The sequence below is a fragment of the Capra hircus genome, chromosome 28, assembly GCF_001704415.2.
Source record: "Capra hircus breed San Clemente chromosome 28, ASM170441v1, whole genome shotgun sequence".
Classification (NCBI taxonomy): Eukaryota; Metazoa; Chordata; class Mammalia; order Artiodactyla; family Bovidae; genus Capra; species Capra hircus.
In genome coordinates, this window is record NC_030835.1 from 36524665 (window position 1) to 36547161 (window position 22497).

Below are 22497 nucleotides of genomic sequence, written 5' to 3' on the forward strand. Positions count from 1 at the left end.
CTTCAACCATGGGATAAATCAAAAGTAAAATATTTACAAGCTTCTGTAGACCTCCAGGGGCGCATACGTGCCAGGGATGGTCAGCACTGCGTGCCGAGCCCATCCGTCTGGAGAAAATTGACCCGCCACACCCACAACCGAGAGGCTTCTCTCCTCTCCCTGGAGCTGCAAGACAATCAGAAATCGGGGGACGACAGCGGATTTTGGATCAAAAACTATGTCGTTCTCAAAAACCTAAGACTGAGGGATGTCATTCGGATGAGGGGCTGTCAATTTCACCGACGCTGCTCTCCGATCATCCCGCCCCTCGGTGCTTCACCCCGCGCCTCCGAGCTGATGGCTCTGGGGACCGAAGAATGGGGTACAGCACAGCCCTCTGGTGGGGAGGGCACTGCCGTTGGACATGCTAGCACAGCCCACCTAAGCAACCAAGAGCCTTAGGACAGTGCTCTCTTTCTGCCTCCCTGCTAGCTCCTGCTTGTCTGACCGCGGGAAAGTCAGGAAAGCAGAAGCATGCAGCTGAAGCTTAAAGGCGTGAGAGTGTGGGGGCCCCAAACTCCGGCTCTCAGGCACGTCCGCCTCTGTGTGTGTGTTTAGCCTGTCAGGCATGTGCAACTCTCTGCAACCCTTTGGATGAGAGCCCGCCAGGCTCCTCAGTCCATGAGATTTTTCAAGCAAGAATACTGGAGAGGGTTGCCATTTCCTTCTCCAAGGGATCTTCCTGACCCAGGGATCGAACCTGCCTCTCCCGTGTCTCCTGCATTGCAGGCGGATTCTTTACCCGCTGAGCCACTGGGGAAGCCCCTCAGATATGCTGACAGGAGGCTAACTTTTCCCATAAGGGCCAAGGGCATGAAATTTGGTTCCCCTGATGCTGCTGCCCTACTACACAGAAGCAGCCAAAGAGAACAAAGAGCGAGCGCTTCGAGGAAAGATCTGAGGAGACTGGGCTGTAAAATTAGAAAGCTGCTTTGGGGGGGGTGGGGGATTTTTAGCAGTAAAATTAGGAGTTGACTTCCTGGGGGCTGCTGGTGATAAATGGTAGACTGAGCGCGAATAAGGAAGATGTCTCGTGAACTTGTGCGTGTGTGCATGGACACACTACAGGCGTGTACACACACATACCACACACACAGCTCTGGCAGCTGGGAGCCCACTGGGCGACCACAAGGAGCCGGTGCCGGGGTCAGGAAGCCACAGTGTGGTGCAGGCGTGAGGATTCCCCACCCCTGTGCGACTGTGTGGCCCCGGTTCTGAAATAAAATCCTTGGCGACCAACAAACTTGCCCTGTGTATTCCTAAGCTTCTTACTTCTTCATAATCACCAAGAGGCCTAGAAGCTTCCCTCCTCACAACTCCTAGATGAGGGCCTGGCACACAACAGATTCAGTCAACGTTCTTGATGAAATGGACTGCCAAGAACCACAGCGAGATCCACTCCTGCCTGAGGTCCCACCTCCTCCTCCCTTTTCCTGGTGCAGGTAAAGACAGGGTCCCCGGATTAGATTTTCAGATGCCTCCTTCTTTCCTGTCAGCAGAGATAAGGACCAGGATGCATTTCAAGGGGCCAGGGGAGGCAGGGGGAGGGGGTTGTTGTGTGCAGCAAGCACTCTTCCTGGCTCTGTGTGCCTAGCTGGGGACCCTGGACAAGTCACCAGGATCCTCGAGGCCTCGGCTGGCCGTGAGCAGAATGAAGGTGGAGCTTCTGGACCTCCCAGGCCCATCAGCTCTTGGGGTCAGGAGCCACAGCCATGAGGAACCAGGGACTTCCAACCTCTTCCCAAGGAGAGGCCCAGTGCCACTGCCATTTGACAACATGAAAGTTGCCGGTTGGAGGAAAAAGGCATTTCAGCGCCACAGTGGGCAATGAAGAGCCGAGCCAGTGCTGGGGCCTGACCTTCAGGACTGCGGTTGGGCCAGTCTGGGCTCTGGCTATTAAAAGATGAGGCAGAGCATCTCAACTGCGGGAGAGGGAGAGGAGGGGATGAGAGACTCCTTTAACCTGCTCCAACCCGGAGGGAGGGCACTAGGACCGCCCTTGTCCTACAGCAGGTCAGTAACCCAGCTCTGCCCAGAGAGCCCAAGGAGGGCTGGCTCCTTAGGCTCCATCCCCTGATTCACAGGTCTTTGCAAGCTCACCATGACTCCCAGGCCCACCACGAGTCCCAAGCCCTCACTGTGAACTCTAACACCTACCAAGACCCCTAGGATCCCACCATGAGATGCAACACCCATTATGACCTCTAGGCCTACACCATGAGTTTCAACCCCCACCTTGACCCCCAGACTCCCACCATGAGATCTAACATCCATCATGACCCCCAGACCCCCACCATTAGCTCCAAAACCCACCATGACCCCCAGACCCTAACCACTAGCTCTAACACCCAACATGACCCCCAGACCTCCACCATGAATTCCAACCCCCACCATTACCCCCAGACCCCCAGCAAGAGCCTCAGATGCCCACAGGAAAGCCCCTGCATCCTCCCACCCACACTCTTAAGGCATAGTAGGTGCTGGCTCCTGCATCACTGTCTGTTAATCAAACCACCTCTTTCCCACGGGAGGGTTCACTTCTTTTCCTTCCTCAAACCGGCCTGTAATGGTAGGAGTCTGTCTCAGGGGTCAAGACAAGGCTGCACCAGGGGGAAGCTGAGCCTGCCACACTCCTTCACACCCAGGAACCCCAGGAGTCTGAGGTCCAGGCCCAAAATTCTAGTGGGGGACAGCTGGGGGACATACCCACCCAGGTGTCACTGAGCTGCCAGGACCCTCCGACAGTTCTACAGACAGACCTGCCTCGCAGGGGACTTCACTGGCCCAGAAGCTGGCGGCCTTGGCCCTGGTGCATCTACCGTATAGCTTGGTGGGCAGAGGGCTTACCACACCTCATGCACAGAGACCCCTGTGCACCTCAGGTCTCAGGGTCCTGCCCCCTCTAAGACCCCTTTAAAAAGCAAATGAGCACTGAGCTAGAAGAACAGATTCTGGAGTGTATGCCTCCACTCCAGCCTCGGCCCTGCAAACTCCTAGAGCAGCAGGAGCTGAGCAGGAGTCTGCTGGACCCAGCAGGGCCCGGAGCTGGAAACAACTCAATGCCTTGGGACGTCAAGGAGAGCTCAGACACTCGGAGCCAGACATAGACACACAGAGCCTGCTAATGACTGAACCAGTCCCACCAGGAGCTGGAGAGAGGAATCTCCTGCAGTCTTTGGAACTGAAATATACTCTCCCTTAAATCCCTTGACTTATTACTCAGCTGTGTTGGATGTATACTTGGCATCTCCTCAATTGGATGCCAAGCTCCCAGAGGACACGATGTGACGTTCACAGGAGGGTATGCTTTCCCACTGTAAGATGATTCAAATACTGTACCATGAAGGACAAGCCTGGCACTCTGATGTCACAGATGTGGGTGTGATTCCTGGCTCTAGGGCTCACTGGCCGTGTGACCCTGAGGGAGTCATATATAACCTCCCTGGCCCTCCTCTGAAAAACAGGGACACCATCCATTCTTCCTTCAGAGGGTAGTTGGGAAGAATAAATAAGACCGCTCAGAATCGTGCCTAGCACACAGCACAGGGTTCTTCATTGTTAGCCACTACCCACCAGCCTCCAAAATCTGATTTACATTCTCTAAGACAGGGCTCAAGCCGCAGTAATCCTTAATGCTCCCCCAGCCGTTCCAGTGGTTGAAGAGCCTGGCCTAACAGAAGGCACATGGGAGGGGTCGGGGGAGAGGGATGTTGGAGCTGGGAGTCAAAGGGCGACCCCTTTAAAACACCCTGGAATTATCAGACTATTTGCCAGGAAGCCAGGAAACAGCTCATCTGCCGGTGTCTGTGATGCCAGCAGTTAGTACCACCTCCTCCTGCCAGCCACCCTGGAGATATAAAGAAAACAAGACCTGGGAGTCATCAAGAAGCCAGGGCGGTGGCTTGTGGCCTCTCGGCTTGCGAGGCTGTTGGCCTGGTCACTCTTTCCCTCACTCAGCATTTACTCGCCAACCAGCAGATGGTGCAGAAAATGTGTGGCTCTGCGCCTAATCCAGCTCTGAGCGCAAACTTTGCATGTGACTACCAGACAGCCATGGCCGTGCCCTAAGTTGTCCTTTTTCCTTCTCAAAAAGGGACCTGACCACAACATGCCATCAGACCACTGTCACAGTTCTTGAAGGAACATCAACATACCTGACTTCTGAATCTTCCTGGAATCACCCGCTTTGGATCCAATTTTAAAAAAAGAAGTCAGAGTGTCTGCACTGTAGCTGACTGCCTGAACTGGTTTTTGGATTTAAAAGCTGTATTTGGACAGATGACATACATGACTCGTGGACTGGAAAATATGCTGATACACTGGACGGAGGAGACTGCTTTATCTATAGATCCCTTTTGATAAAATTACAATAGCTACTTATGCTAGCTTTTAGCCAAAAGTATTTCCTCCAAATTGTCATTCAGGGGCTCCCATTACACCAGAGTAATTCTTATTCTACCTTTTCTTCCTTTCCAACAACAGCATTTTTTTTCTTTTTAAGGTTTTTTTGGATGTGGACCACTTTTAAAGGTTTTATTGAATTTGTTACAATAATGCTTCTGTTTTATGTTTTGAATTTTTGGTTGCAAGGCATGTGGAATCTTAGCTCCCCAACTAGGGATCGAACCTGCACCCCCTGCCTTGGAAGGTGAGGCCCCAACAGTATTTTAATAAATAAGGACACTATTAAAAGGAATGTAATACTTGCTGGCACAAAGCGTCTAGCCAAGCGACAGTTCTTAAACTCCCCTTACCAGGTGGTATCACTGGCCTTCCCTCTGGACAGGGTCCTAGTGAAAATGGACATTTTAGTGCTTGGAAAGCTAATGGGAAGCAGAGATGCTGCTGCTGATGACAGTATTGTGCTATTACACCTTTATACAATACTTCACACGCTCTTTGCAAGACACTTTCCAATTACTGTACTTAAGTCAAGCGTCGCAGCAGCCAAGTCAATTCGCACGTTCTCCCATTAGCTTATTAACAATCTGCTCATAAAACGACTCCCCAGTGCCTGTAAAAGGGCGCCAGGAAACTTTCGGCTTTTTCTCAGGGCCTCTCAGATGAGCTCAGGGCAACCCTGAGCTCTCGAGGCATCAGCTAGGGAGCTGGGTGCTACCCCGACGGCTGTGTAGCAATCCTGTGGAATGAGTGAGCAGGTTGCCCTTCAGCAGGGCTCCCAGGCTGGAGGCTCCAAACATTCCATCCAAACCAGGGCAGTCCCACTCTGTCCTCAAAAAAGCCAGCGTCTGGCCCCAATCTGGAGGCCAAGGTGGCAGCGACTTTTTCAGGCTGGTGGTCAGATGCTTTGGGGCAGAGGGGGCAGAGGGGAAACTGGAGTGCCAGTCTCCTTGGTGGGCACGTCTCCCATCAGTACCGAGTCTGATGTGTGCACGGAGATGCTGCCGCGCCCTGCGCGCTGAGTGATGCCGACTTGCGGGCAGAGGATGACGGGTGGCCGCCAGCCCTCACTCTCCTTTCCCTTCCCCTTCTCCCCCTTCGGGAATGAGACGGCGTTACCTGGGACAAAGGCCTGCAGGTGGGACAGGGCTCGGACCACCCCAGGATCAATGCTTTCCACACACGCACGCACACTTAGCCCCAGGGCTCTGCGACCCGCTCCCGCGGCTGCCATCGGCCCCGCCAGGTGAGCACCCCCAGGCGTTCCCGCCAGCGGGGGCGGCCTCCCGCGACTCACCTGCGTGAAATACAAGTTCATCAGCGTCAGGGTGAAGAACTGGAGGCACACGGGGAAGCAGTAGAGCAGCCAGAAGACGAAGGGGCTGAGCGCGTTGGCCGCCACAAAGTCTTTGAAGTAGAAGGAGAAGAGGACAGTCCGCAGGGAGGCCCAGAAGAGGCAGAGGAAGAGGAAGACGCTCTGGTAGCTGAGCCGCTTGTGGCGGTAGCGCAGCACCAGCCAGAGCTGCGCGTAGATGAACAAGAAGAGCAGCGAGTAGAACACGGTGTAGACGACAGTGAGGCCGAGCTTCACGTAGGGGGGCACGGCCGGGGTCAGCGTGGGCGGCAGCGAGTCGTTGCGGAGGGGGTCCCACGGCGGGGCCTCCATCGGGCCGGGGGCGCTGCTGCGCGGCCCGCGCGCTCCGGCTTCATCTGGGCTCGCGGCCGCCGCCACCCCCGCGGGGGTCTCCGCGCATCGCGCTCCACCCGGAGCCGCGCGCCTGCAGGAAAGAAAACAAGCCGCACTTCCTCCCCCGGCACCACATGATTCACTGGGGCGGCCTTTGTCTGCGATTGGCAGCGCCGCGCCCGCCGCCCCCGCGCGCCCGCCGGCCCCGCGCGCCCCGGCTCTGCCCCGCGCGCCCCCACGAGCCCCGCCCCGCGCGCCGCGCCCCCCGGCCCGCCCCCGGCCCGGCCGCCGGGCCCCCGGAGCCCCGCCCCCGGCCCGCGCGCTCCGCGCCCCTCCCGCCCGGCCCGCCCCCGCCCCGCGCGCCCCCGCGCCGCCCGCCTGCAGCCCCCCAGAGCCAGCCGCTGCAGCGTCGCCCGCCGGGCGGATCCCCGCGCCCCGCGCTCTCGGCTGATGGTTATGTGTTGGTTTGCAACAAGAAGTTGTTTTCTTTCAACAGCGACAAACGTTACAAAAAACATTTTTTTTAACTTTCAAAATAAAACTTTGCGACTCTGTGCCAATGAAGTCACTGCCGTTTTTCCTTTTTCATACTGGAGTGATGTTTATTTCTAAATCCAGAAATGCCAAAGACAGGGTTTGTGTTTTTGAGGTCAGGTTTGTATACGCCGGGTGAGGAAAAGAATGGTCCCTGTGACTGCCTCCTGGTCTCGGTGGTAAGCAGGGCTGTTTCCTCCCGGAGAGCCACAGGGAGCGCCCCACACGGTGCTTCGCACACGGTGCTCCCGCGGCGGGCTGGGGATGCTCACCCCTCACCTCCCGGGAAAGCAGCTGGGGCAGCGGAGGGAGCCTCCCCGACCTCAGAGTGCGGGTGACCGCCTCTGATTCCGATGCAACCCCTGCCACCCGTGCAGCAGAGAGGTCTGCGCGGCAGACAGACAAGCCCTCTCCTTTTGCGGTGGCAGAGGAGTCGCTCCTCGGAGGCCATGACTCAGTTTACATCCCCAGGGGCCCTCTCCAGCATCACCTTAAGGGTGCTGGAATTGTAGAGTGCCGTGGAGGAGAGGGCTCGCCAAGCTGCCCTCTGGAAGCCGTTCTAGGCAAGCGGTTTCGGTAAACAGAAGAGACTGATATCTCCAAGACTCCAGTAATATCTTGTGATTTTTTTTTTTTCATCTCAAGTTAATAGTCGACTTTGTTCCTAATCGTGTGTTCTCTTTCGTTAAAACAGCGTCCTCCCCCTCCCAGCCCCGCACCGGTGGAACATCGACCAGCCATGCTTTTCCAACCAATTATTTAGTGCTTGCACCCTGCTCATACGTTTCAGGTGATTCATCAGGTGTCTTTGGTGTCAAGCTCCTTTTCTAGTTACTCTCTCCTTTCCCTTTCTCACTTGCCCCTCATTGTTCTGAGGATAAAGTCCAAACTCCTACCCTAGCTCGCCTCATTGACTTGTCCCTTAAGAGGTGTTAATGAATGTTAACACCTCTTAACTGCTGTTGCCAAGGAAACCTTTCCACCCCCTACTCCAACAGCTGGCCAAATGCTATTCCTTGTAAGGGGGTTGGTTACTTCCTCCAGAGAGTCTTTCTTAACCACATCACCATGGACTCAGTACTAGGGTGGGTGCAAGAAACAAGGTTTCCCTGGTGGCTCTGTTGGTAAAGAATCTGCCGGCAATGCAGGAGACCACCTGCAAGGCAGGTGACCTGGGTTCTGCCCCTGGGTGGGGAAGGTCCCCTGGAGAAGGAAATGGCAACCCACTCCAGTATTCTTGCCTGGAGAATCCCCATGAACAGAGGAGCCTCGCAGGCTATATAGTCCATGGGGTCGCAACAGTTGGACACAACTTAGTGAGTAAACCACCACTATCAAGAAACAAGTGGCGTGAGTGACAGTTATGCAAGGATGCCTTCGTCTTCACATGTGTTCTGTGTCCAAATTTCCTCTTTATACACTAACTCCAGGGCTTCCCTGATAGCTCAGTTAGTAAACAATCCACCTGCAATGCAGGAGACCCCGGTTCGATTCCTGGGTTTGGAAAATCTGCTGATGAAGGGATAGGCTACGCACTCCAGTATTCTTGGGCTTCTCTTGTGGCTCAACCGGTAAAGAATCCACCTGCAATGTGGAAGACCTGTGTTCGATCCCTGGGTTGGGAAGGTCCCTGGGAGAAGGGAAAGGCCCACTCTAGTATTCTGACTTGGAAAATTCCATGGACTGTATCGTCCATGGGGTTGCAAAGAGTTGGACACAGCTGAGTGACTTTCACTTTCACCAGTCATGCTAGATTAGAACCCACTCTAATGATCTCATCTTTTATTATTATTATTATTGTTATTATTAACTTTGGTAAATTTATTTAATATATTATTAACACAAATATAATATAACATGCATATAACACAGCAAGGAATTGAGTCCTCAGGTCCTCTAATCTCCCAATTCTTACTCTTTGCAGTTGGTCCCCTAACCATCCATGAGAGACAAGAGAAGGTTTTGATTAAAGTCTGATATTTTAAGTCAGGAACCCGTATAACCTCTCTTTTGGTTTAGTTGTGGTTGCAAAAGATAAGATACGATTTTAGCATAGTCAGTGAAAGACCCTGGTTTCCAGACTGCCTGGAACTAGAATTTAAGATCCTGCCAAGGGCTTTCCCCGTGGCTCAGATGGTAAGGAATCTGACTGCAATGCAGAAGACACGGGTCGGATCCCTGGATGCGGAAGATACCCTAGTGAAGAGAATGGCTACCCACTCCAGTATTCTTACCTGGAGAATTCCTTGGACAGAGCAAAGAGTCAGACATGACTGAGTGACTAACACAACTACAATCACTTCTTAAGCCTTCTGGACTTAGCATCAGCCACTCCACCCCACAGTTTTCCAATCCTTTGTGCCCTTCATGCTGTTCCCTGGCAGCCACCCCTTGGTTTCTCAATGCCTTAACTTCAATGGGACCTCCACTGTGCTGGGTGACCTTCACAAAAGCAACCACAAGCGACATTGTGCCTGTCTTAACACAACTTGAATTTTAACTGCCCTTAGATCCAACCAGACAATCAATATCAAATTCAATCCCATCCCCTGAAGGTATGTGGCTGTCGCTTACCCTGCTGTCAATTTCGGTACTTCTCAGGATTCTTGATTACACGCAAGAGAAATAAATTTTGTTTAATTTCTTTTACCCCAGTCTCTGCCTTCTTCTTCACATGTGTTCTCTCTGTGTCCAAATTTCCTCCTTTTCTACTGACTCCAGTCATAGTGGATTAGGACCCACTCTACTGACCTCATCTTTGATTATTAAACTTCGATAAATTTAAGCAGAAAAAGAATGTATTAAAAGGTACTTTATGTAGCTCACAAAATCCTCAGGAGCTCTGGAGGAGTTTGGAAGCTAAGAAAGGAGAATGACACCCAAGATAATGCTGCAGAACTGGTTCTGTAGGAATACTGTTGCTGCCACCCCAGGCTCTTACGTGGTAGCTTGCACCACAGACCTCCCCAGTGCTGGACATTGGAAATGGCCTCTATCAACTAGGAATGAAGATAATGCAAATGATAGAAAACCTGGCTAATAATGGCTTAAACATAAATGCTTATTTTTCTCATCTATCTAGAAGTTAGTAGCTGCAAACATGGAATCAACTCTAAAAAATCTGCCAGGAATACTGGTTCTTTCAGTCTGCTTTACTATCCTTGGCTTATTGGCTTTAATCTTCAGAGTTGTTCCCTCCTGGTTGTGAGATGGCTGCTGCAGGCCTAGATATTGCATATACGTTCAAGGTAGAAATTGAGAGAAGACAAAAAGGGTGATTCCTATATCAAGAAGGCAAAAGTTTTCCAGAAATCTCAAGACAAAGCTCCATCTATATCTCCCCCAGCCAGAAGTGTGCCATACAGCCATCCAGAGAGAAGGAAAGAAGTTAGGAGTGCATGCCCAGCCTGGATGAGGCTTAGAAAAAGGTTGGTAAAGGATGTTGGGGGAGTGAATCCCTCTCTAGAATAGAGGATGTAGTTCATGCTGCTTTGAATCAAGAGCTTCCAATTCGAAGTCTGGGGCAGATCCATTTGATTGACTGAGACTAGACCACGTGCCCGCATCCCAGCAGCTATAGTGGCTAGGAACATGAGAATGTAGCATCTTCTGCTTCCACAGTGGGTGCTTCTACCGCCGAGAGTAGGAAACTCCCCAGTGTAGCAAGGGAGTGCAGATGCTGGGGGTACAAGCGGGTGGCAGATGATTTCCTATACAGCTCTAGACTTCCCCAGCTGATTACACATGTGTGCATGCTCCGTTACTCAGTCGTGTCCAACTCTTTGTGACCCCACGGACTGTAGCCTGCCAGGCTCCTCCCTCCATGGGATTTTCTAGGCCAGAATACTGCAGTGGGTTGCCGTTTCCTACTCCAGGGGATCTTCCTGACCCAGGGATCGAACCCACATCTCCTGTGTCTCCTGTACTGGCAGGCAGGTTCTTTCTACTGCACCACCCGGGAAGCACTAGAAGATTATACGCACATAGTTAAAAGTTTAGATGTAACTTTTTGGAAAAGGAATATAACATTTGCATGAAATTATCTCTTTTAAATTATCTGCCAGCTATCCTCAGAAATTCCTTTTTTTTTTTTTTAATTGTGGGGTGTTTTTTTTTTTTTCTTTAATTTCTTAGCCACACCCTGTGGCATGCAAGATCTTGGTTCCCTGATCAGGAATTTTACCTGTACCCCCTGCAGTGGAAGCTTGAAGTCTTAAGCACTGGGCTGCCAGAGAAGTCCCTCAGAAATTCTTTTAAATATTTAAAGGGTGAGAAGAAGGTAGGCCAAAGAAGGAATTTCTGTTTTGCCTCTTGGCTGGTCAATGAGATCCAACTATTACCGGGCATCTCTCCCAGCTCTGAACTTCCTGTCTTGACCGAGTGCCCAGGTAGCCAGGACCCCCAGCGGTGCAGCTGCCCCGGGCCTAGTGACCCGAGCAAGCCCGGCCTCAGACCTTTGTCACACCTCCAGCCAGGCTCCACACCAGGTTGAACGTGTCTGTCTGTGTTCCACTTCAGAGAACTAGAATTTCCAAGGTGGTAAGTATTAACAGCTCAGTGTGCATGCTCGGTCACTAAGTCGTGTCAGACTCTGCGACCCCACGGACTGTAGCCCATCAGGCTCCGCTGTCCATGGGATTTCCCAGGCAAGAATACTGGAGTGGGTTGCCATTTCCTCTAGAGTAGCTTATTTCAATAAATAAATCTTTGTTGGCATTTTCCTGGGAAAGAGCACTCCTCGGTACTGCTGATTCCAACTAGAGAAATGTATGATAGTTAGAAACAACAGAACTAACCACAGCCTGCTCAATCTAGGGCACAATGACAGACACCTAGAAGGGACGTACTAACCAGGAACTGGGTCAGGTAGAGAGGGCACACCCCCTGCACAATGGACACTAGGCTTATTTGTATTCATAGACGTAAATTGTTAGATGAAACTGCTCAGCCATTACAGCAGCCACAGAATTATTGCTTTTCTACATTTTTAAAATTCAACCCCTGAAAACTTTGTGTCATGTGGCTTTCAGCCTTCAGATTCCACTCCTAACAAGACTGGCTTTATTGGTTTGGTCTGGTATTTGCTCTAAGTGACATGTCCTGCTTTGCCAAACGTAAAGTGATTTTTTAAAAAAATGACAACCCCTTCATGTCTATGATTAACACAACACATAGTTAGGTATGTTTGATTAATTACTGAATGAGCAATGAATTTGCTGGCAGTAGTTTGCTTAGCAATTCAGGACAAAGTAAACATCACTTGTGAGGTTTTTTGTTTTTTTTTTTTTTTGGTCTAAATTGCAATCAAACTTTGAAAGCTAAGGGTGTCAAAGGTTTCAGGAATGCTAAGAGAGTCAAGGGGTGAGATAGCAAAAGCGATAAGGGTTTTGCAAGCTGATTCTCGTGGGAAAGTTTTGTTTCAACAAATACGTCTCCTGTTTTATGAAATATGATTCACTTATCTACTCTTCTCAATGTCATGTTTGTAATTCCTAAATGTAAAGACCATGAAACATATCAGAGTTTTAAAACAACTTTATCGGATCATAAAATTCACCCATTTCAAGTGCACAACTCAATGATTTTTAGTAACTTCACCTCGTGGGGCAACTATCATCATAAATCTATGTTGAATTGTTTCATCCCCTCCCCCCCAATAATAAGCATAACAGATTTTAATTCAGCCAGGTTTGGGATTATTTATAGCAAAGTCTAAATCCAAGGCAATCCTTAACCACTGTCTAAGCAAACAGGCAGATGATACAGCCCTCCTAGTGTTGCTCAGAAGTACTCTTTTATTGATTCAATCATCTCATTAAAACTTTGGCATTAAGTAGACCTGAGGTAGAAAGGGAACTTAGTATAAATTGACGCCAGTGGTAATCAGGAGCATGCAATATTGCTTATTTGCTTGAAAACAGAATGGAATGTTTCCTTCCAGCAAATCCCAGAAGCATGTTCACCTCATACTCTGCTCCAGGGAAGGTACTGTCAGAGGTTTCCTCAAATTTCTATGGGGAAAACTAGATCCAGTTCTTTCCAGAAGTTTTTTTTTTTTTCATTTTGTCCATGCAACATATGGGATCTTATTAATAGTTTCCCAACCAGGACTTGAACCTGAGCTCCTGCATTAGAAGCAAGAAGTCTTAACCACTGGACCACCAGGGAAGTCCTTTCTAGGGATTCCTGGAAAGGCATGGTGCTGGCTAACGTTCTGTGATCTTATAAGCCCTTTCGTCTCCAGAAATAGCACTTCAGGTAGCTTGACTCCAAGAGGACAAGGATTCTACCCATGGAGCTTCATTCTGTCTCACGGCCTGAGAATGGCCACATCTTATTTTCAGGGGTGTCTGTACCACAGGAAAATGATCTGTTACGATGGCACCATTGGTCTTCCTGTCATACATATGGTCAGCCCCCAAGATAGGTTGGAGTTTCTAGGTCCAGTGAACTATGGAGATAGACTGGCTGATACCCCAAGGGCAGAACCAAAAGGATGAAGGATAAATCTCTTGAAAATTCTTCTGGATTTCCCTGATGGTCCAGTGGTTGGGAATCCACCTGCCAATGCAGGGAACATGGGTTCCATCCCTGATGTGGGAAGATTCCATATGCCATGGGGCAACGAAGCCCATGCGTCACAGCTATTGAGCCCGCTCTCTAGAGCCTGTGAGCTGCAACTACTGAGTGCATGTACCCTAAAGCCCATGCTCCACGACAAGAGAAGCCACCACAGTGAGAGGCCCCAGCACTGCGACTAGAGAGCAACTCGAGGGCAGCAAGGGAGCACTGCTACTGCTGAGTCGCGCCAGTCGTGGCCAGCTCTGTGCGACCCCACAGACGGCAGCCCACCAGGCGCCCCCGTCCCTGGGACGCTCCAGGCAAGAATCCAGGAGTGGGTTGCCATGTCCTTCTCCAATGCATGAAAGTGAAAAGTGAAAGTGAAGTCGCTCAGTCGTGTCCGACCCCTAGCCACCCCATAGACTGCAGCCCACCAGGCTCCTCCGTCCATGGGATTTTCCAGGCAAGAGTAGTGGAGTGGAGTGCCATTGCCTTCTCTGAAGACTAGTGCAGCCAAAAAATAAATAAATGTTCATCTTTAAAAAATAAAAACCCATTAAGATTTTTCTTAAGAAAAAGAAATCCTTCTGAGAAGGCAGTTCAAGAGGTTGAACTACATCCAATTTCTGTGAGTCCTGAAGCTTCTTCTTCACTGTTAGAGATCTTCTTTAGGAAAAGAACAACGAAACTACAAATACAAAACTGGGTACTAAAGTGAATTATTTATTTAGAATAACACATCACATTTAAGAAGTCTACCAGTCCCGCGAACACCATAAAATCCAGAAGAATCGTAAGTATTTTCACTTATCTGAAGCATCTCTAAATACCCTTTCCTTACATTTTTTGGTCTTCATACTCCTCTTCATATAACAGTGATTCTGCAATATAATTTTCTGTAGAGAAATAGAATTCTCTTTCTATAATAGACAGAGAATTCTTTTCTCAAGCCCAGTTGATGAAACACTGCTTTTATTATTGAAGTTCAGGAGAGTTTCAGCCACACAACTCGTTATTGTTAGTCATGGGGATTTTTAGGATTGTTGTCAGTTTGGGAAAACCTCAATGAGCTTTTTTCTTTGTTTTTGAGCTTTCTTTTTTAAATTAGTTAATTCATTGGCTGTGCTGAGTCTTCGTTGCTGTGAGGGCAGGGCTTCTTCTCGTTGCGGTGAGCAGGAGCTAGTCTCTGGTTGTGGTGCCTGGGGTTTCCATCGCGGCGGCTTCTCTTGTTGTGGGGCACTTTCTCTAGAAGCACAGGGCTTCAGAGCTGTGGCTTCCAGGCTCTAGAGCAAAGGCTTAATAGTCGTGGTCCACGGGCTTAGTTCGGGGGATGGTGGGGGGCAGAGAAGCCTGGCATGCTGCAGTCCATGGGTTCACAAAGAGTCAGACATGACTGGGAGACTGGACAACAGCAGCAACAAAGGGCTTAGTTACCCCCAAAGTATGTGGGAATTTCCTGGTCCAGGGATCAAACCCATGTCTCCAGCATTGGCAGGCGGATTCTCAATGAGATTTTTTCACTTGTGATCTGTAGCTTTGAGGGCATCTCAAGTTTTCTTGTGTGGTGATACATCTTAGGGAGTCTTGGAGTTGGTGGCAGTCTTTACCCAGTGTGCTGTGAAGTCCAGGTCATGGTGTATTGAGTTTTGAGGTCCCTCCGTATTTCAGGCCAGTCAGCTGAAAATGAAAACAAAGGTCTCCCTAAGGAAAAATGCCTGCCAGCTCCTGGAGCCCAGACTTGCCACATCCAGAGCCTCATTTGCAGTTTTCCTCTGTGAGACAGTGCATAGAGATTGCTTTGTGTTTAGAAAGGGAAGAATGAGTTCCTTGCCTGCAGTGCCAGGACGCTGCCCCCCACATCCTCTGGTCCTCCATCTGGAGACCAGGGAAAAGGGAGGAAGAGGATGCAAAGAAAGCAGTCCAGGTATGAAGGCCGGGCTCTGGGGGTCCGGGCAGGGGCTGGCAGGATCTCAGAGATGCCCTGGGAATGGACCAACACTTCTATAGTAGATAGAAAATTTAAAATTGACCCAAGAGAACCCAGAAGCAGATCCTTTACAAGGTGCTTGCCCGTTGTGCTCTCGAACTATGAAAACAGCCCCTGGGACAATCATTTCAACCTTTGTATATTGTCTTGGACCGAGAATAAGGAAACTAACTGTATTAGTTTGTAAGGGCTGACATAACAAGATACCACAATCTGGAGGCTTAAATGACAGACGTTTATTGCTCAGTTCTGGAGGCTGAAAAGTCCAAGCTCAAGGTGCCAGCATGGTGGGGTTCTGCTGAGGCTCTCCTTCTGGTTTGCGTGTGACCATCTTCTCCCTGTCCTCCTGTGGCAGAGAGAGAGTGAGTTCTCTGGTCTTTTCTTGTAACGGTGTTAACCTCATCATGAGGGCCCCATTCTCATGACCTCACCTAACCCTAATTATCTCCCAAAGGTCCCGCATCCAAATATCATCACCTTAGGGGTTAGGGCTTCCATGTGTGAATTTTAGGAAAGGGGGAGATACAATTAGGTTCTTAGTAGCACCAACTAAAGGGAGGGAATGGAAAAACCTGGAAAAAAGTTCAGGTGTGTTGGGGAGAAGCAGAGTCATAGGTATTGAGAGGCAGCTTGGGGAGCCGATGTGTGGGTGAACGGCTGCTCCCCTCTACTCACAGTGACAGCTCAAAGCCACACCGTAGCCACAACAGACTCAGCCTGACCAGCAAGTGCTGCCTCAGCACGTCCAGGCCCCGGGAACACTGCCAGCCTTCTGCTTCGACAAGCCCAGCAACCAAGCCGCAGAGCAATGAACGTGGTGATGCAGCGAGTAAAAAGTGAAGGTGAAAGTGTTAGTGGATGAGGGGTGTCTGACTCTTTGCAGTCCCATGGACTGTAGCCCACCGGGTTCTTCTGTCCATGGAATTCTCCAGGCAAGAATACTGGAGTGGGTAGCCATTCCCTTCTCCAGGGGATCTTCCCAACCCAGGGAACAAACCTGGGTCTCCTGCATTGCAGGCTGACTCTTTACCGTCTCAGGCACAAGGGAGGCCTGGTGCAGGGAGAGCCCCCGCCAGCTCAGGGCAGGCAGCCTGAGCCCCTCCCAGCAGTGAGCTGAATAGGTGGCTATGGAGACGTGAGGCCCCTGAATAGGAGGCAGGCCATTGGCACCCCTGGTGCCATGCTGTTGGGGCAAGAAAGGGGTTGCTCTGGCCTCTGTCTGTGACGGATACCTGTGCCTCATGGATTGACTGAATTTTTTTTTGGCCGTGCATGTGGGATCTTAATTCCCCTCACCCCCTGCATTGGAAGCACAGAGTCTTAAACACAGGACCACCAGGAAAGGCCCACCTCGTTGATTTAAACACAGCCTTGCTGATAACCATGGTTCTTCTTGTCCAGACTAAGTGATTAGCCTCATAGGGCTGTTGTGAACATGAAACAAGATAATGCATAGGAGCACGTAGCCCTGGATCTGGAAGAGCCCACCCGCTGGGAATGGTGAGAGGTGTCAATGCTGAATGTCAGTCCAGCCGTGCGCTGGACAGGGACCGCCTTTACCTTAGGATGTGGGAGTGCACTGGCTCGTCCGTCTCCTCTTATCTGGTTCCCTGTTGTAACAAAAGTGACTCCGCTGGAAGTTCCCTGGTGGTCCAGTGGGTAAGACTCTGTGCTTCCAATGCAGAGGGAGTGGGTTTGATCTCTGATTGGGGAACTAAGATCCTGCACGCTACACAACGTGGCCAAAGGGGGAAAAAAAACGTGACTCAGCTGCAGGTGGCCCCGAGCTGAGCAGGCGCTTGGGAGCTGTGTCATCCCCCAGCTCCAGGACCAAGAGTCACGAGGGCAGGATGGAAGGAGAATGAAGTGTCTAGAGGTAGGGAGGGCTCAGGAAACAAGGAGTGTGAACAGAAAGAGAAACGTTTGGCGAAAAGCCGAGAAGGGTCAGGTATTACAGGTCATGACAACTGTAATGGTGGACAGCAGGCAGGTTTGGGATTATCCCAAGGAGGCTTGGACAGAGGAGCCTGGAAAACTACAGTCTATAGGGTCACTAAGAGTCAGACACGACTGAAGTGATTTAGCACGCTTGAATGCATGAGGAGGGCAGAACATGAGGAGACGGGGATGGGGAGAGCCAGGGATAGAATTAAATAGGCTCGAGGAAAACCAAACCAACCAAGCAACCACAAACACTTTTAAGGTGTTCAAATAAAACATTTTCATGCCTAGTATTTCAGTCATTCCTAAGCATGTCCCCATTAATTTATAACATGGTTCTCTCTGGCTAATGAGTGATGAAAGGCTTGAGAGGTTAGGGGGCTTCCCTAAAGGCATACGGCATATTGAGGGCAAAGCCGGCCCAGAAAGCCCCGTGTCTAACTCTGAGCTACCACACAAGGCAGCCCAGAGAGCACAGGAATGGCCCACACCTTCCAGTCTGGGGTGAGACCACAGTCGCTTCCGTGGGCTGCATGGCCACAGCACCAGCCTTTGGAGCTGGTGACTTTACGAACTGTAACATCCTCTGTCTTTTAATGAGCAGCCAGGAGCTGAACTCCGGTCAGCTCACCGAGGGTAGAAAGCCCAGGCCAGCAGGCAGGCAGCTCAGTTCCGCTCCAGTACGAGCTGCCCAGTGACTGCTCTGCAAAAAGGCATCATAGCCATGAACTTCTTTACAGGCTTGTTTTGGGTCCCACGTGACTCTTTAATAGCAGACACGTGAGATCATGGCATCCGGTCCCATCACTTCATGGGAAATAGATGGGGAAACAGTGGAAACAGTGTCAGACTTTATTTTGGGGGGCTCCAAAATCACTGCAGATGGTGACTGCAGCCATGAAATTAAAAGACACTTGCTTCTTGGAAGGAAAGCTATGATCAACCTAGATAGCATATTCAAAAGCAGAGACATTACTTTGCCCACTAGGGTCCGTCTAGTCAAGGGTATGGTTTTTCCAGTAGTCATGTATGGATGTGAGAGTTGGACTGTGAAGAAGGCTGAGCACTGAAGAATTGATGCTTTTGAACTGTGGTGTTGGAGAAGACTCTTGAGAGTCCCTTGGACTGCAAGGAGATCCAACCAGTCCATTCTGAAGGAGATCAGCCCTGGGATTTCTTTGGAAGGAATGATGCTAAAGCTGAAACTCCAGTACTTTGGCCACCTCATGCGAAGAGTTGACTCATTGGAAAAGACTGTGATGCTGGGAGGGATTGGGGGCAGGAGGAGAAGGGGACGACAGAGAATGAGATGGCTGGATGGCATCACGGACTCGATGGACATGAATCTGAGTGAACTCCGGGAGTTGGTGATGGACAGGGAGGCCTGGTGTGCTGCAATTCATGGGGTCGCAAAGAGTCAGATACGACTGAGCGACTGAACTGAACTGAACTGAGAGACAGTCATCTGAGAGACACGATGCTGGCCCAGGGCTGCTGTCTGTGAGCTCAACCAGACTCAGGGGAGTGAGCAACAAAACACCAGGGACACAGGAGAGTGTGCACAGATGTCTCCACAGTTGTTGATGCAACACAACACAAGCTGGGCCTCAAGGAGCCCAAGACAGACGAGCTTACAAGGCCTGTGACACATGCAGCCCAATAGAGGGAAGCTCAGCTGCTGGCGGAGAATCCGAGCCACGTCCCTGGAGGGGGTGCCTGGGTGGGTGTCAGCAGGCACTGCACAACGAGGGTGGCTCTTCTGGTGGAAGGCCTGTCTGAGTGCCCCAGGGGTGAGAGAAGCCCCCAGATCCTGGAGCATCCTTGCACCACCAGGGCCACAGGGAGAGGGAGGCTGGAGCCCAGCCAGCAGCTGCTGAGTGAGGCCTTATTCTGCAGAGATGTACTTGTCAGGATGCTCTGCAAACGCATCCTGGTGGCTCAGTCGGTAAAGGACCTGCCTGCAAATGCAGGAGAGGGAAGAGACAAGGGTTCAATCCCTGAGGCGGGACGATCCTCTGGAGAAGGAAATGGCAACCCACTCTAGTATTCTTGCCTGGAGAATCCCATGCACAGAGGAGCATGGCAGACTACGGTCCATGGGGTCAAAACGAGTCGGACATGACTGAGTGTGCATACCATGTTTACAAACTTAGACACCATCCTGATTTACTGAAGCACAAAGAGGTAAGCCAAGGGGTCAAAGCTCAGGGCAGGCAGAGGTGGGGAGAAGCAGGCAGGCAGAGGTGGGGAGAACCCCTCAGAGAGGTTGGGTGAAGGCAGGACTCCAGACAGGCATCTGCTGTGTCTCCTCTTTTGGGGTCGGCTTCTCAGGCAGGGCAGCGGCTGCCACCTCTCTGCACACACACCTTCAAGGAGCTGGCCAGGAGGGTGTGTCCTTCCCCAGGCACAGCTGAGAAATCTTGGGGCAGCGTTGAGCAGTCCACCCTGGAATGCACATTCCTCCTGCCCCCCTTCTGGGTGGGAACGCCTTCACAGACGCCTGGCGTACCTTTGTGTCCTTGTGATGGCAGGCACCTGGCTCTAAAAGCTAAACCCAAGTCTTCTCTATTTTAATATGTTTGGGAAATGAAGGGCTAAATTGGGTGTCTTCATTTGCACAGGCTTCCATCACCAAGTCCCACAGAGTTGGTAGCTTAAACAATAGAAGTTCCTTGTCCCATAGTTCTAGAGGCTGGAAGCCCCAGACCAAGGTGTCAGTAGGGTTGGTTTTTTCCCTACGGCCTTTCTCCTTGGTTTTTCAACAGTCATCTTCTCCCCATATCTCTATATCTTCTTCCATATCTCCACATGATCTTCCCTCTGAGTGTCTGTGTCCTAATCTCCTCTTCTTATAAGGACACCAGTCAGGTTGGATAATTTAATGACCTCCTTTTACCATAATTACCTGTCTAAGGACCAAATCTCCAAACACAGTTGCTTTCTGGGGCATGAGGGTGGGGAGGGCCGTAATATCTGAACTTCAGAGGGATAGAATTCAACCCATGATGCAGAATTAATAGGTCATCTGAGGTAGGATGTAGGAGTAATAATAATTTCTAGTGATCCCAAGGTTTTGTCTTTGTGCCAGACTCTGTTCTAAGACCTTGACATGATGTCACACATTTCATCCTTGTAACAACCAAGGAGTTGAGATGTTCCCCCAAAACTACTTGCCTCCATTGAAAAGATAATAAAGTAAAAAGCTGAAGGAAACAAAGGTCCAGATGCTGGGGTTAGTCTTGGATGGGAGCAGGAAAGATGTAGGCAGCTGGGACAGTCTGAATTCAGCATGAGCATCCACTCATCTTTAATGCATATCATGAAGTCATGTTCCTTCTTGTTCAATTTTTGTTACAATTGTGTGTAGTTGTTCAGTCGTGTCTAACTCTTTGAGACCCCCATGGACTAGCCCACCAGGGTCTTCTGTCCATGGGATTTCCCAGGCAAGAGCACTGGAGTGGATGGCTACTTTCTTCTCCAGGGAATCTTCCCGATCCAGGAATCGAACCCTCGTCTCCTGCATTAGTGGAGATTCTTTACCCGCTAAGCCATCGGGGAAGCCCACTAGTGTCACCTAGGAAACTACTTTTGTTATAATACCCGTTAGTTAATCAAATTCATCAACAGATATTGGTTGCGGACTCACTCAGTACTGGACCCAGAGTAAGGTAGTTGGAAAACTCCAAGTGTTAAGACATGCTCCCTCGAGGGAAAATCATTTCATGTTTCTGTTTGCATGTGGATAAAGATGCTCTGGAAAGTGACAAGAGGGATGCATGATAGTGTTAGCTGTGGGGGAACTGGGTGGGGACAGAGGATTCAAGACGGATTGTCACTTTACACCTTTTTGTATAACTATGTGTCTGTATGGGCTATTCACAAAATGAAGGTTTTAAAAAAAGAGCGAAACATGAGCTCAGGGAATTTCTTGGCAGCCCAGTGCTTTCACTGCTGTGGCCCAGGTTCAATCCTTGGTTGGGGAACTAAGATCCCGCAGCTGAGCATGGCACAGCCAAAAAAGAAAAAAATACTATCTTCACCAAAGAAAATGTAGGCCCAGACCTGTTATCCTTGCTTTGCAAGTAAAACACTGAGGCCAGGAGAGGGTGTGGAAGCGTCGACTCAGCCAGGGGCTCACTGACCCTAAACTGGGGGACAATTCTCTGATTCCTCTTCACTACACACATGGTTGGTTCTTAGAAAATGGGGACAGTGGGCATTACTATTGTCAATTATTCAACAGGAAACCCTTCTGCACTGCTGGTGGGAATGTAAACTTGTACAGCCACAGTGGAGAACAGTATGCAGGGTCCTTAAAAAACTAGAAATAGAGCTACCATATGACCCAGTCATCCCATTCCTGGGGGTGTATCCTGAGGAAACCATAATTTGAAAGGATACACGCACTCCAATGTCCAATGACTCACTATTTGCAGTGGCTAGGACATGGAAGAAACCTGAATGTTCATCAACAGAGGAACGGAATAAGAAGATGTGGGACACATGTACAATGGGATATTGCTCAGCCATAAAAAGAATGAAAGGATGCCACTTGCGGCAACACGGATGGACACAGAAACTGTCATATTGAGTGAAGTCTGTCAGACAGAGAAAGACAAGTATCATGATATCACTTACATGTGGAATCTAAAGAAATGGTATAAGTGAGCTATTAACAAAATGGAAATCTAGTCACAGATGTAGAAAACGAACTTTTGGTTCCTAAAGGGGAAGGCAGGGGAGGGACAAATTGGGAGATTAGAATTGACATAAACACACCACAATTCATAAATAAATAAGTAATTAGGACCTACTGCATTTCACTGTTCACTTTCATGCATTGGAGAAGGAAATGGCAACCCACTCCAGCATTCTTGCCTGGAGAATCCCAGGGACGCAGAGCCTGGTGGGCTGCTGTCTCTGGGGTCGCACAGAGTCGGACACGACTGAAGCGACTTAGCAGCAGCAGCAGCAGCATAGCACAGAGAATTATATTTAATATTCTGTAATGACCTATATGGGAATAGACTCTAAAAAGAGTGGATATATGTGTATGTGTAACTGACTCACTTTGCTGCACAGCAGAAACAAACACAACCCTGTAAATCAACTCTATTCCAACAAAAATTAATTCAAAAACTCATTCAACAAATCCATTTTGAGTCTCTGGTTAACTAAACGCACATAGTCCCCAACCTTTGGGGTTTACCTTCTGGTGGAAAACAAGTAGATACTCAAATGAGCATATAATTACATGTCATGGCAAGTTCTACAAAAGAGAATAAAGAAATACCATGAGAAAACAACAGAGTATATTTATATCTGATGCTATGGTGTTAAATATTCA

General features: G+C 49.9%; 1 protein-coding gene across 1 annotated transcript in view; it reads right to left on the bottom strand.

Moving 5' to 3' along the window:
• GPR137B (G protein-coupled receptor 137B) overlaps positions 1-6271 on the bottom strand; it is a 59092-nt gene extending 52821 nt beyond the window's left edge. The window contains exon 1 of the mRNA XM_005699018.3: positions 5738-6271. Coding sequence (XP_005699075.2) covers positions 5738-6106 — 369 coding nt within the window. The 5' untranslated portion in view covers positions 6107-6271. The remainder of the gene's footprint in view (positions 1-5737) is intronic.